The 15,548-nt window shown below is 42.6% G+C and overlaps 2 protein-coding genes across 2 annotated transcripts; one reads left to right on the top strand and one right to left on the bottom strand.

Annotated features, from left to right (window-relative positions):
• Positions 1-40: 40 nt before the first annotated feature.
• Positions 41-12,344, top strand: LOC108611315 (uncharacterized). The gene has a single exon (XM_089465693.1). It carries the CDS (start codon positions 396-398, stop codon positions 936-938), a length of 543 nt encoding a protein of 180 aa, XP_089321819.1. The 5' UTR covers positions 41-395; the 3' UTR covers positions 939-12,344.
• On the bottom strand, positions 2,173-5,635 carry aop (ETS variant transcription factor anterior open). The gene is made up of 3 exons (XM_018003863.2): positions 4,360-5,635; positions 3,226-4,138; positions 2,173-3,155 (listed from the first exon to the last, which is right to left on the bottom strand). Exons 1-3 carry the CDS (start codon positions 5,633-5,635, stop codon positions 2,888-2,890), a joined length of 2,457 nt encoding a protein of 818 aa, XP_017859352.2. The 3' UTR covers positions 2,173-2,887.
• Positions 12,345-15,548: the final 3,204 nt, after the last annotated feature.

Genomic DNA, 15,548 nt, shown 5'->3' with positions numbered 1-15,548 from the left:
AACCTTTTATAATCTTTAATAAGGTGGGAAAAATCTTAAGTTAGGATAAAAAATTCTGTGAACAAACTCAAATTGTAACTGACAAATGGATGGATTTTGAGAATCTGAAAAGTGTTACGATTCCCAGTTAAAGTTTATGATCCTACAAATGTCTAAGACCAAATATGGCATTTGCATGGGTAAGGTTTATTATGGAAGATGTCTTACCTGGCTGGTAATAAGAAATTTAAAGTTACGCCAGCTGCCGCGGATTAGTTCACTTATTAGCGGACACGGGTCAATAGGCAGGTAGCCTGGCGCAATCCACCTCACCTGGTGGCCAGGTAAATCCTTGAGCTTGCATAAAAGCGGCGAGCACTGCTAGGTGGGTAGACAGTCCAACTACAAACGTCAGCATGAAGAGTCGCATGGCATCCTTGATCAAGAAGACGGGCAAGCCGTACACTGAGTCCGACAAGTTGCCGTACATCAACAACTATGGCGCACTCGAGCTGGAGGCAGCTGCCGCACTGCTAATGCTGCGCTATCAGTACGAGATCAAGGCCGCCAATGTCAAGCAGACAACGCCGCCGCTCTCAACAGCCACAGTAATTGGAGGAGGAGGAGGAGCAGCCTCATTCGAACCCATCGCCGAGGAGTCCACGCCGAAGGAGCCGATGCGCAGTTCCATGGCTGCTGCATCGCAGCCGCTGAAGAAGCGCAGCATCCCGCCTCATCTGCTGCGCCGCTCGTTGACTCCAGCCAAGGCGACGCCGCCACCCACGCCCACGCCCAGTTGCAGCAGCAGCAGCAGCAACAACAGCGTGGCGGCAATCGGCGGCAGCACAATAGTGAAAGCCAAGCAGAAGGCCACCTCCACTGCGGCATGCAACAAGGCGTTGCTTAAGTCGTGCCGCAATATGATCCGTGAATTCCTGGACAATCAGGAGTTGATCTGAATCAGTAATAGATCTAAAAGACAGACGATCTAAAACATCAATTACTTAAGACATAGCACAGTGATCTAAAACATAATGAGCAGCTGCTTTAAACTTCAAAAGTAATTTACACACAGTGATCTAAAAGAAGTCAGCAACTGATCTAAATACACAATCCGTTTTTGATTTAAAGCACAACAATCAATTAATATAAAAGACATTCAGAAGGTGATCTAAACAGAAAGTGCCATAAACATCAACAGAACAATCAACAGTTGATCTAAAAAGTATTCAAAATCTAACATTATCATCTGTTGAGCTTAAACACAGAAAGCGGCTGATCTAAACTTAAGAAGTAACTATAATATAGTGATCTGAGAGACAATCTAATTTATAATCAAATCACAGAAAATTGAAACTAATCAGTAACTGATCTAAAAGTCTCCCAAATTGTATTCATAGAAACATTTGACTTCAGAGTTTTGATTTCATTTATTTATTGCATATATAAATTTGTTTCATTACTTGTTTTTTTTTTTTCATATATAATATGCTCTATATATATATATTATATATATATTTTATATATATATATCATATCGAAAGATAAGGTATTTTTTCAATGGAAGAACAGGTATTGTGGCGACACTAAAGTGCTAATTATTAGCTATTGGCGGTGTTTAAACTTAAGCAATTAGACGAATGAAAAACAAACAAAAATTATATTAATTAAAATTAATTACATATATATATGTGTATATATATAGTTGTCTATATATATGTATGCATGTATGTACTTAATGATTAATAATTACAGCTTGTAAAATTTGTATATTAATTATAATTATAATTATGTGTGTGTATTTCATAACTAATAAAGTGCCTTTGAAAATGTACAAAAAAATTAATTAGTTTTTGCATTTCTTGTTTTTGTTTTAAGATCAATTTATGAACACCTTTCGCTTTCTTTTTAGCTAAAACTAAATACAAGTACATAAATATGCATGTGTGGGTGTGTTTGTTTACAAATGGAAGCCAATGTTTTAGAACTAATAGAAATTGCTTTGCCAAAAACAAACAAACTAAAAAAAAACTAAACTGTTTCAGTTATTAAATCAATTTTTTTTTTACAATTTTTTCTTCTTCTTCAGTTATCACAATTAATTTGTTTGCATTGAAATAAATGGCTACGAATTTTTTCTCTCAGTGTATATATAAATTTTATAATTAACAAATTTTCTTGTTTTCTTTTATATTTTTGATTTTCATTCTTTTTTTTTTTTTTTTTTGTATATTTTCTAACAATTTTGTTTTCCATTTTGGGTGAAACCATTTGTTGAGGCAACATTGTAAAGCTCAAAGGTGACAACACTTATAGACTAAGGTGTGTATGTGTGTGTTTGATTTAAGCTTAATAATTGTTTAATTGCTGTTTAGCATATGTAGAAAATTGGCACATAACTCTGTAAAACTTTGAAAGGCTGCGCTGCGCCGGTCACATACAAAAGTGAAGAGAAGAAACTACTTAAGCTACATTTCTCATATGGTATATATATAAACAAATTACAGTACAGGTGTGTGTGTATATGTATTGCATGCGTATGTATGAGTGTGTGTGGGTGTGTGACTTATGCAACTATATATATCTATGTATAGCTTATGCCTAGAATATGCTTTTCTTTTTGAATTTCTATTATTTAAGGCTGCAGGCTAAACTAAGCTTAAAAGCTAATCAGCACACACACATATACAAAAGGTGTGTGCGTGTGTATGGTATGTACAACAAGTTAATGAGTGTGTGAGTGTGAGTGTGAGTGTGAGAGTGAGTGTGAGAGTGTGCTGTTGGCTGGTCCCCTAAGGCAGCTGCATTCATGTTGCTCAGGTAAAGTTTTGTGTTTGTGGCTGATTGTCATAGAGCAGGTGTGAAGGGTGGGTATGGGTGTGGGTGTGGGCATATGTGTGTGTGGAGCCTAATGCATATGCCTAAATGCCGCATCCTCGCTGCCATTGCATTCACTATCCATGGGCACAGCTTGTGGCTCTCGCTCCCTTTCCCGCTCCCGTTCCCTTTCCCGTTCCCGTTCCCGCTCCCGCTCGACTGCATCCATGGGCCGAGGTGAGTTGGCAGCGCTGTGGCTGCCACCTGCAGCCGCCGTCAGCTGCTCGCTTGCCTCCGCCTTGTGCTCCGACTGGCGTATCAGCTTAATGGTGGTCAAGCCATCCGCATTACGTATGAGCCTGCAATAGAGTTGTTGCAGTTGGGTAATTAGCAAGGTTAGCAAGGGCAGCGACTGGCATCTGCACTTACGGATAGCAATCCTCATTCAGATTCGCATTCGCATTGCCGTTCGCATTGGCGTTTGCATTCGCATTCACATTCGCAGTCTTGCTGCTCACACTCAGGTCCGTGGGCTTCAGATCCTCGCCAGCGCTGTCGTTGGCGCTCTCCAGCTTCAGCGGGTGAAATTGGAATTTGTCGCCAGGCGCTGAGGTGGCGGCGCCCGGAGTCAGGCAGGCCACGGATCCAGGCGAGTTGGGCGGCGGCGCTGCGGCGGCAGCGGACAGGAAGTGAAAGGCGTGCATGAAGAGCGGCGACGTCGGCTGCGGTCCATAGCCAGCGGCCGCAGCAGCAGCAGCAACCGCTGCTGCCGTGGGCAGAGCCATGGGCTGGGCATTTCGCGATGCGGGACGCTGGGGCGACTGTTGCTGTTGTTGCTGCTGCTGTTGCAGCTGCAACTGTTGCTGCTGCAGCTGCAATTGTTGCTGTTGTTGCGATTGCTGTTGCTGCGACTGCTGCTGCTGCTGCGCCTGCAACTGTTGCTGTTGCTGTTGTTGCTGCTGCTGCTGCTGACTCCAACTGCTGGCCGACGGACTGCCCACCTGCTCGCCAGGTGTCGCTGACGCCGTCGCCGTCTGCCTCAGCTGCGATATGTTCTTGATGTTCTTCAGCTCCGTGGGATTACGCAGGAACTGGTAGCAATGCCGCTCGCCCTGCACCTTGCGCAGAATGTTGACACGGTAGTAATATCGCAGGGCGCGCGACATCTTGTCATAGTTCATCGATAAATGGTTCTTCTGGATGCCCCACAGCTTGGCCAGGCCGGCGGGATCGACGATCTTGAAGACGCCCGTGTCGCGGCACTTCCAGGCAATCAGATCGCTGTACTTCTGGTTGCGGTCGTTCAGCAGCTGCTGCAGAAAGTCCCACAGGAGGCGGCCGTCTATCGAGGGCAATGGAAAATATCGATTAGTTATAGTGTTTCGATAAATAGTAATTGAAATCGAAATTAAAATTGATATAAATTATGATCGATATTGCTGGTACTAACAATTGTTTGCGCTGTTATCGATTTATCGATTACGTATACTATTCACATATCAACAATTTACATCGATAACTTGTTATCAATTCAAATTTGCAACAATTCGTAGCTTCACTCACTCGTATTTGGCTCCGAGTTCTCCGGAAAGAACTCCCGCTTCGCTTTGTACATATAACTGGGCGTGGTTGGGGCGGATATCGAGCCACCCCCTGCAGCCACAATGGCGCCCGCTGCATTCTCCAGTGTCAACTTCTGTTGTTGCTGTTGCTGCTGCTGCTGTTGTTGTTGCTGCTGTTGTTGTTGTTGCTGCTGCTGCTGTTGCTGCTGGGACCAGGAGCTGACAAAGCTGTTGGTCAGCTGCTGCGTCCAGTTGGGTTTCATATCCTTGTGAATGGGCGTGCCCGGCGGACTGCCTGCGCTGTAGGAGAGCGGCGCCAGAGGCAGAGCTTTGTTGTTGCTGTTGGTGTTGCTGCTGTTGTTGTTGCTGTTGCTGTTGTTGCTGTTGCTGCCATTGTTGCTGCTGCTGCTGTTATTGTTGTTGCTCTGGTTGGCTGACTCAGCGAACTCCTCCTCGGAGTCGGAGTGGTTGCTGCTGGCACTGGACTGGATGCCCTTCATAGGCTGCACACAGCCGTTCAATGTGGACCCATTGCTGGTGGTGCTGCTCGCACTGGAGGAGCCGGCAACGGCTGCTGCTGCCGCCGCCGCTGCTGCGGCCGCTGCGGCGACCGCGCTGCTCATGGCTGCTGCTGAGGCGCCGGCACTCGAGTATCCCGAGGCCGACTCCGGCGGACTGCTGGCCTGCGAGTCGACAGAGGGCGGCGGACTGAGGGTCACCGAGTTGGGCGCCATGAAGTGGTGGGCGGCCATGTGGGCGGCCACACTGCTGCTGCTGTGGAAGGGATTGCTGCTGCCGCCGGGGTCGGCTCCGGGAGGTGCGTTCAAGGGTGGCCAGGTGGGTGTCGGCGGGTGGCTGTGCGGAGACAGCGGGTAGCGGCCGGTGGGCGTGACGGGGCTGTTGGGCAGATGCCATTGCATCATGTGCGACTCGATGATCAGCATCTGTAGCACATTGTGCAGGACGTCGCCGGCGCCAGGGCAGCGATGGCCAAAGTCTGTGCGGGTCAGCAGGCACAGGGCTTTGCCATTCATTTGAAAGAGATCAAAGTCGAGTTTGGGCAAATCGAACTCACGCACGCAGAAGCGGAGAAACACGAGCACATCGTCGCGACTCCAGAGGCGCGGATCTGATGGCAAGGATGGGGGCAATTGTGTTTTGAGCTCAGCCAACTGACTGGACGGTGGTGGGGGGCAGCGCCACATGACATCGCCCCAGATGCCGGGATTAAGCGGATTCAGTGATAGCTGTACTGGAAGCATTTTCATTTTGGACATGCAAACGCCACTAGATTAAAACAACCTGGAAAGAGAGCAAACAAATTTGATTATTAGGAAAGGCTAGAATATGAACCATACGTGCAAAATCACCCTGTATGCGTCGAAAGAGATAGCACTCAATCGCATTCCAAGCAAATCTGATTTCTTCATAAACAAATCTGCTCAGCAGGCAGCGCAACAGGCACAAACCAGCTGAGCGAGCGAGCGAGAACGAGACAAAACGCTAAGCATGAGTCAGAATCAATACGCAAGCACTCATAGACACACACACATGCACGCATATGAACGCTCAATTACTGTATTATCGCCATTTGCTCTTATTATTTTTCTCACATTCAAAAACACCCCCGCAGGAAGCGATCAAGTGAAAGCTTTGCAACAAAACAACTGCCGTTGACATCACTCTCTGCCCTACGTTCTATGAACTAAAATTCTCTTCTGGGTTTTTTTCCCATTTAACAGGACTACTGTCTGTTTACACTCAAGAGAGCTTTCACTAATGTCTAAGCATATGTAGATACTATATCTGTGTATATATCTACGTATATAAAATTAAGCTTTTTAATTGAAAATTACTCAATATGGTAATTGCCATAAATATGTGCGTTGGCGTCGTCGTCGCTGGCTTCGACGTTGACGCTACTATTCCGGATGTGTACAAAGCAAACACCGACAAACAAATACATACATATGTGCATATACAAATCGACAACACATGGAGCCCAACACACACACGCTCACACACTCAGGCATATCTTTAGCGTGATTGCTGTAAGATTTCAACATAAACGAATGTATTGATGCCGTAGCCGTTAAGGTTGTGGTGTCTGCGACGGAAGGTGGGAGGTGCTGCGTGCTTTAAGAAACTTGAAAGCCGTACCCATTTAGGCTTGCCGGGCATATCACTGCAGCAGCAGCAAAAGCAACAGCAACAGCAGACGACGGCAGCGGCAACAGCAAACGGAAGTGCACATTCCATACACAAAACTCGTTTCAAAAGTAGCAGCGGGAGCAGCAGCAGCAGCGGGTGAAAGATGTTGGCGCAACGACGACGACTAATAAATCCGCCAGTGGGTAAAGAGAGCAACAAGCCAATTTTCAAGAAGCAGCTACACTGGCGCACCCTGTATTTCACTCGCGCGTTCAGGCATTGCCCAGTTGCACATACACACATGCATATGAGTACACATACACACACGCACGCGCTCGTACATTAAAATTTATCTCATCGCGCTCTCAGCAGCAGAACAGAAACTTCCTCATTCTCCGGGAAGCATTTCAACAAGTGAGCAAAGAAATTTACTTAAGCTATAGCTCAAAAGCGTGCAAGCGAGACGCCAATAGGCCCACTAAGAGAGCGCTCGTGAGCAATATATTTTGTTTGCATGCTATTGTTGTTGTTTTTGTTATTATTTTTTGTGTTGAGCAAGAAACAGGAGAAGACAGGCATAACAGATGAGAAAGATGACGATGATGATGATGATGATGTGATGACGATGATCACTGCCCGCACTGTGGGATATACACATGTTTATTTGTATGTCCATATCTATGCATGTATGTATGTATATATAAATATATATATTTTATTGTGTACATGTCTTTTACTTAGAGGGGGTCTATTTGTTTTGTTTAAGAGGTGCTGCTGCCCTCTGCTGATTGTGTACACACGCACACACACACGCGCATATGTACGCATGTACGCATATCTGTGATTGTATTGTATTGTCTGTATGTATGAGCGATCCTACGTGTTATTTTGGTTGCCGCAAACAACATATGGTTTAATTTGACTAAAATAAATTCATATACATATGTACTACACACATGTTCGCCCGCTCCGAGCAACAGCAACAATAGCAACAACAACAATTACAAATAAACATTCAACCAGTCGGTGGCACGTAGTAAAATGACAAATGAATGTTCATCATACCAAAAGGCAGCAACAACAACAAAAACAAAAGCAACACCAACAAAGTGAAAGAAGGCAAGAGAACACAAAACGCGGCGACGCACGCAATGCGAGAAGAATAAGAATATAAATACTCAAGCATGTATGTATGTATGTATGTACGTACATATATATGCATGTGTGTATTCTAAATCTCAGCCAGCGAAGATGACAGCGAACGACGGCAACGGCGAAGGAGGCGCGGCTTGGATGAACGAACACAGCAGGCACAAAGGGTAAAGAGAAAGGAGAGGGAGAGGGGGAGAACGAGGGGGCAACAGGCACAGGTAGTTAGGTATGCGGATGATGGCGAACCGGTTTCAACGGAAATTACAAACGAAAAATTATAAAACGATCAGTTTAGAAAAATGCCAGCAGCAGCAGAGATCTCAATACAACAAAAACAACAACAAGAAAGGCGACAGCAAATAAGAAATGTAAAAGCTAAAGCTCGCAGAGGAAACTGCAGCGTGAAGAGAGACCCAGAGAGAGAGAGAGAGTGGCCACAGGAATGTTTGTATACATGTCTTTGCGTGTGTGTGAAAAGAATTTTTGCTTATGCAGAGATTTCCGCTTTAAGCGAAATTGCCTGACTGTTGAGTGGACGGGGCGAGGAGGGTGGGGGACACGCCACGATACGACTGGGCGTGTGGGATCGGAAATGCCAGACAAGGAAAATGGGGTCGTTTGAAAAAATGGCCAAGGAAATTGAACAGCCAAGCAGGCGAGCATCCTGTATACGTGTCGATAATTTATCGAATATTTATACGTGTTGTCGATTGCAAAATAATTGCCTGTTAACTTTATTGGATTTGTATATATAAAATCTTATCGATAATTGATTGATTTAAAGATCTTTTTTTTAGCTTTGTAAATAAAGGATGGGGGAAAATAGACAAAACATTTGCGTCTTAGCAAAATAATAAGACTGAGTCTATGTATGCAATATAAGAACTTTATCCAATAAAAAATTAAAATGAATGTTATATTTTTGAACATTTTATAAAATCCAACAATTGTTTGATCTTTTGAAGTTCTTTATACTACGATCACAGTTTTGAAATTTGATATATTAATGCAAGTCTTTTTTCCATGTCTCACCCAAAATTCCTACCTAACTGTTAATTGGATTGTAAACTTCTCGGTCTCTGTCAAGTGCGTGCTTAGCAAGCTCTTTGTTAGTCGTCAGCGTGTGCTCAGATTAGAAGAGGAAATACGCTGCAGACATATGATCTATCAAAGGAGCTATTCCAATAGCTCCTTCTCTTCCTCTCATTCGCTCTCGTGCAGTGATTCACGCTTAAAGTGCAATCGTGCTGCCCCTGCTGCTGTTGAGAGTTAAGTTAATGAGTAATTTCCGCAGGCACATCCTACCCCCTGCTGCCGACACCACTGCCTGCTGGCTGTGTGCATCAAGTGGCTGTGGCTCTGGATGCGGCTCTGGCTGATGCTGTTGCTGTTACTGCTGCTGCTGCGCAGTAGAACGAACGATGAGAAAAATAAGAAAAATCTGATAACATAAAAAGGCAGAAGCGACAGCCGCCACGGCGCATTAAGATTAACGGCCTGTTCGAATGCACAGCTGCAAGGCAAGCAGAGAGAGCGAGAGAGAGAGAGAGATAGTATTGTTGCTGCTGCTGCGCTGTTAATGATGGCCGAACGACCCCTCAGCGAGCAGCGGCAGCAGCAGCATCAGCAGGTAGTCGAAGTGCTCAACAGTTGAGTGGAACGGGAAGGAGAGCGCTGGAAGAATGGGCACAAGGAAATGCGTACCTGCGGATGCACTTACATCTTATAGACGCTGCTGCTGCTGCTTCTTCTTGGAAAACCTCCTCCGGCTACGGGGCTTCGGAGCGAAGACTACAAAAGCAATGCGCATGTGTTGCCAGTTGACATTTGATCTCTTTTATGAGGTCTTCTTCTCCTCTTTTCTTCTTTATCAGCTAAACAGTACTCAAGTGCTCTTAGCAGAAAACAACCCTTAAAGTGGATGTACATTCATATATACTTACTATGTACATGTATAGGACCTGAAGGCTGTGCATTGTCTGTCGCCTACGTGAAATTCAATGAGCTTAGGGTAACTCATCAGAAGAGGAAGAAAATCAAAGTAAACCCAGGCAAGACGGCTCGAAGGAACCTTCCCTGCGGTTGTGATTCAATGATGATAATATTCAATTTGAAATTCCTTAAATTTTAAGAAGCCTTTGAGTGCAATAAAAAATTCCAACTCTATTTACATATACATAGGTATAGGTGCATAGGTTTGACATAAGTTGATCATATTCCATGTAATTATCAGATGGGAATACGCATATAGTAATCGGCAAATTGAAACGAAAGAGCCTATCGAATGAAATGGGGTAAAACAAGTTTTCGCTTCATTTAAATGTATAAATATAAAAAGAATTATAATCGATATTGATATACAATGGACAAATAAAAGAAGTCATCGATGAATTTAAATGCTGCGAATGAAATCAACTTGATACTGAAATAGGTGAAAATTAACTAGTCTAGTCGATCATACCCTACGTCAATCACTATCAATTAACACTTGAGTGCTAAACAACAAAGTGAATCGAGCTGATCATCGTGTGTTTTGCACGTGTCGCTATTATATTATGACTATATGAATATACATTGTATATGTATGTATACGCCAAAATTTGTATAAAATTTACATTTGCTTAGATCGTTTGCCATATTCCGGCATATCGAATACTCAATTAATAAGCACAAAAAATAAAATACAAAATTCAAAACCAAGTCAACGACCTGCTTTGCTTTATAACTGCTCAAAGTAGAGAGAAGTAAAAAAAAAAAAAAAACAACAACGGCGCATATATTATAAAAGAAGCAGAAAACAGACACGTAAAGTAAAGCTCAAAGCCTAACTCCCCCCGTCAGAAAGCGCGACAATTCAGACATATATATATACAGATATTGATATATATACATACGAATAGACGTTGAGCTGATCGTGCATAACAAGCGCGTGAGCGTATACTATGGCTAAGCATATATAAACCCCATATATGCTTTGTATATATAGAGAGAAAAAGACGCCAATTCCGGGTTCTTCTTCGCGCGATCGCGACAACAACAAAAAGGCAAGAAGAAGCAGCAGCAAAACGATCTACGCTACAATTTCTGTCTAGATCGTCACAATTTTTTATTGTTGTTGTTGCTGTTGTTGTTGTTGTTGTTGTTTAATGCTTGCTTAAAGCGCCGTAGGCACTTTTTTTGTGGAGCACACACAAGCTACAAGCGAGAGACAGACAGACAGACGGACGGACATTCTGATCGTCGATTGTCGATCGTCGCTTGGCTGATCCAGCAGAAAGCCAGCCAGCCAGCAAGCAAATCAATCATCGTTACGCACTTGAAGCAGCAGTAGCTGTAGCCATAGGAGAAATAGAAGAAGAAGAAATAGATGATGATGAGGAGGAGGAGAAGCAACGGCAACAGCACCAGCACCAGCACCAGCAAAAGAAAGGCTAAAGCTAAGAGCAAAACCTTAACCCAAACGCGATCAATGTACGATCAGCGTTTGGCTCAGCATTCAACAACTCTTCAAGCGTTTCCATGGAACTCGTCTCTCTCTCTATATGGGTTTTGATGTAATTTTATGATCTCTTGGATCTATTCCAACACTTTTAGTTTGGGTTATTAGTTGTTGATCACGCGACAAGATCGCGCCTCAACTCTAAAAGACAACAACAAGAAAAAATATTTTGTATTCAACTCTTTGTCTTCTTCTTCTTCTTTGGGTCCATTTCTAGGCGTTACGTGCATGTTTGTTCTAATGTGAATCTCCAACTCTAGTGGAGTTGATTTCTTCTGTTTTCAGTTTTCGGTTTTCTGCTGTCTCATGGTTCATCTTTTATGCTTTGCGCATATCTTTTTATCGTATTGTTGTGTCTGTGCGGGGGTTTCTCTGTCGCTCTCTAATGATATGAGTTGTAGATCGTAGACAACAGAAAGCTCAAATAAAATGCTTAATGATATCAAACGTTCGATAACCTTTTTAATATGCAAACCCGCAGCTGATGATCATTAGCATAATCATTAGCAGCGGCAGCATCATCATTACGATGATGATCATCTACGGTAGCTATTCACCAAAACCACTTCTAACAACAAAAAACCCTGTAATCATATTTCTCTGTTTCTGTTTCTGCTGACGCCGCCGCCGCCGCCGCTTCTGCTGCTGCTTCTTCTTCTTCTTCTCGATGAGTTCATCAAACGGTCGAGCATTGGCGCTCGTTAAGCTTGCCACGCATGTGTGCAACTTAACTGAGGGGCCCAGCCACATGCAAATGTTGAATTGCCATGCTTCTGCAGAGTAGGTTTGATAGCTTCAAGCTTGCAACTTAATTTGCCACTTGCAACAGCGAGGCATCATCGTCCACATCGTCCGAATGAGCATCAGCACCATTTGAGCCCATCATATTCAATTAGTAACAAGAGTTATGTTCGTATTTATTAATATGTGGCATGTATGCGAATATATATACACATAACCTATACCCTGCCACACACGCATACACGCACACGCACACACAAAAACTCTCATTGACGTATACCCTTTCTCCATTCTACAAGCTTAACTAGCTTAAGCTAAATGTGATCAGCTATTGTTTCTCTGTCTCTTTCTTTCTCTTTATCTCTGTCTTTATTGCTCTCTAATTCTGTGTTCCTTTCTTTCTTTATTTCTCTATGTATTGTCTCCACCGTCGCTCTTTCTTTCTCTACCTAGCTGTCTCCATCTCCCTTTCTCTCCTGCATCCTTACCTATCTCACTCGCTTGCTTTCCTTACATCTATATATTTGTATCTCTTTCTCTTTCTTTATCTATATCTATCTCTCTTCTCTATATCACATTTCGCATTCTCTTAATCTCTGGGTCCAACTCTCTCCATCTCTTTCTCTATATCTCTACCTCCACCTCTGCCTTCATCACTCCCTCTCGTTCGCTCTCTTTCTCTCCCACTTCACTCTTTCATAATTGGCAAATGAAAAGAGTTTTCAGTTTCTTGTGTTGAGGTCAGGTTAAAGTTCAGACCCAGTGCAATAAAATTGAAATTGAAGCTTCATAAGCGTTGCTTCCGCAGTTCAGCTCAACAAGGGGAAGAAGTGATCTCGGGCAAAGAAACTTCTCCATTTATTTAATTTCGTAATTGCAAAAGGTCTGTTTAATTATATATGGATTATATAGCTGATCTTCATTGCTATGATCCTCAAATGAGAGTCCATCTCTTTTAGTAACTAACTGATATCACATATTCTACATTAGTAACTTACACTTTACTACTATATATTCCTTGTACTAAATACTACACTATTTATACTAAAATAGGAGCACTATATATTTGTATGCCCTGCATAATCAGAGGAAAGCGCCCCTGAACCTAGTCCATCAACAGATTTTTGATAAGCAGCTACACACACACATACATATGTATGTACACCTGCAAACACACACACACACACACATCTGGTACACCTTGAGCAAGTGTGGACTATATATAGCTGATATATTTGTAAACTAGGATTAGTTGTTGTCGTCTTTGATAGCAGCCAAGATATAGACAAGAAAAACCAACCAACCAACCAGAGAGAAAGGGAGAGAGACAACAAGAGGGAGATCTATAGATACAACATGTTCCGTTGTTGTCATGTGCGTGTGCCTCTATACGTATATAAATATATATATGCATATATGTGTGTGTGCTATACTTCCACTATAATGTTTATATGTATTACGAAATGTTTACGATTTGCTTGAGGTGTTTTTCTTCTTTTTCCTTTTTTTTTTTTTTTTGTTTCTTCCAGTAAGTTTATAACAAATATGACCAGATAAGATAACGCAAAAACTCTTAGATACAGATATACTATATATACACATATACTATTAAGTCTGCATATGTGTGAGTGTCTCTGTGCATGTAGGTAAGCTTGTGGCAGGAAGGCAGCTACTTTGTTTGTGAATAACACAATATACTTGCCTTTGACATGGAAATCGCAACGATTTTACTCCATCAACTTCCTCCTTCGATCACCCAACTTTCCTCTCCCTCTCTCTCACTTGCCGTCTCTTTCCCTCCTTACACCAATTGATGTGCGCAACAACTTGACTCCATTGACTTCCTCCTTCGATCACTTTAAGCTGCTCTTTACCTTCGTCTCTCCCTCTCCCTCTCCCTCTCCCTCTCCCTCTCTCTCTTCCGCTCTCTTTTGCAGCCAATTGATCTTGACAAGCGAGTCAGCTTCCTGTTGCCGCAAATGGGCAATTAGATCAGCGTCCAGCACGGATGTGAGCCATCCAAGCCACAACCATAGCCACAGTCATAGCCATAGCCATAGCCATAGCCAAAAGCCAGAGTCGAAGTCGAAGTCAAAGTCGTAGACAAGTTGAGCTCGAATCCAAGTCCAAGTCGCGTCCCCGTCCAGCCAACTATATCGAAGATCGGCATCTAAACCGGTAGTTAGTATTTGCGCTGGTAATCAAGCACATTGCTAAGATCTAGGCATGCATGCAGCCCAGCTAGCCATCAGCTATTCTGCTCCGCTCCGCTCCGCCTCACGCCTCCCACCCTCCCCCTAATGCCCGCACCACTCTATACTTCGGCTCTCTGTCAAGAACTTTGGCTTGATCGTTGATCGCGCTGCTCGTTTTGGTCGCAACGATCGCGCCTCGCATCTTAATTACAGAGAGCAATGCAAAAAAAAGTTGAAGTATGAACGAAAAACTAGTAGAAAATATATGCAGAGAATATGCTCGGCTAGCGAATACCCTGTATGGAAGTGGAATGTTGTCCTCATTGTTATAGTTCATAATATACTCATATAATACACATTGCAGGAATTCTAATTTCGAAAAATTTACATTAAACATATTTTATACAAAATTACCAATTTCTTTATTTATTTTGCATAATAATTTACGATCGATTTTGTTTATTAATTATTTTCATAATTTTTAAATTTATATATATTTTTAAAATATTTTTTATAAAATGTATTTTCATTGTTATATGATTCACTATTATATAAAAAAAATTTTCTTAAAATAATAATTCTCACTTTTTAGCTCCCCATTAAATAAATCATTTAAAGTAGTGAAATCTATTTTCCCCGCTAATTAGCCTTTGGCCACTCCCTTAAACGCCCGCTTATTAGCCCATATACAATTACAGGGTATACGTGGAAAAAAATATAAATAAACCCGAACAGAGACAAAGCCCCTGCCTGCTAGCTGGCTCACCGACTAGCTGACTGGCTGACTGGCTAGATGACTGTCTCTGGCGAAAAAAAAAACCTGAATTGTAAAAACGTTCTGGTGGAAAGACACTTAATAAATGCGGAAGCGGATGTACAAAAAGGCAAAAAAAAAATATAGATATAAAAAGACGACGACGTGGAACCGAACAAGCAATATAATCACAATCAACTCAGTGAACTAAAGCTTTACAATCGCAGGGAACGGAGGAAGAGCTGGGATAGACAGGCGTGACTAAAGGTGAAGATATAGATCTATACTTGTAGTTCATACATAGATATAGATAAATATATCTATAGATAAAGAAATGTGCATATAGAGATAGGTATAGTTTATAGGGCAGACATAATTCATCCATTTACTTATTCGACAGGGTTTTCACATATCTTTTCGGTTCACTTCCTTCGCTCAAAACGAATTGCCAAAAAGTTCTTGAAGAACCACAATTTCCTACTAGCACAAAGTGCAGGAAATTGCATGCAATGAAAAAATATATGATAGTATATATACTCCTCAATAAAGACACACATTCGCATAGATATCGCAATCATGGGAAGTAAATTAGTGCGCATTGTCTTGACATGCGATAAGCATTAAACATGAGTTATTGATCAAATGAAAACACAATCATTACAAGCACAGAGTCTGGGTAGCAAGCTCTGTCCCGCTCG

Source organism: Drosophila arizonae, chromosome 3 (genome assembly GCF_054131065.1).
Source record: "Drosophila arizonae isolate 15081-1271.41 chromosome 3, UAZ_ARI_1.0, whole genome shotgun sequence".
Taxonomy (NCBI): Eukaryota; Metazoa; Arthropoda; class Insecta; order Diptera; family Drosophilidae; genus Drosophila; species Drosophila arizonae.
Note: the sequence above shows the minus strand (reverse complement) of the source record. Positions and strands in the feature narration are given on the sequence as shown.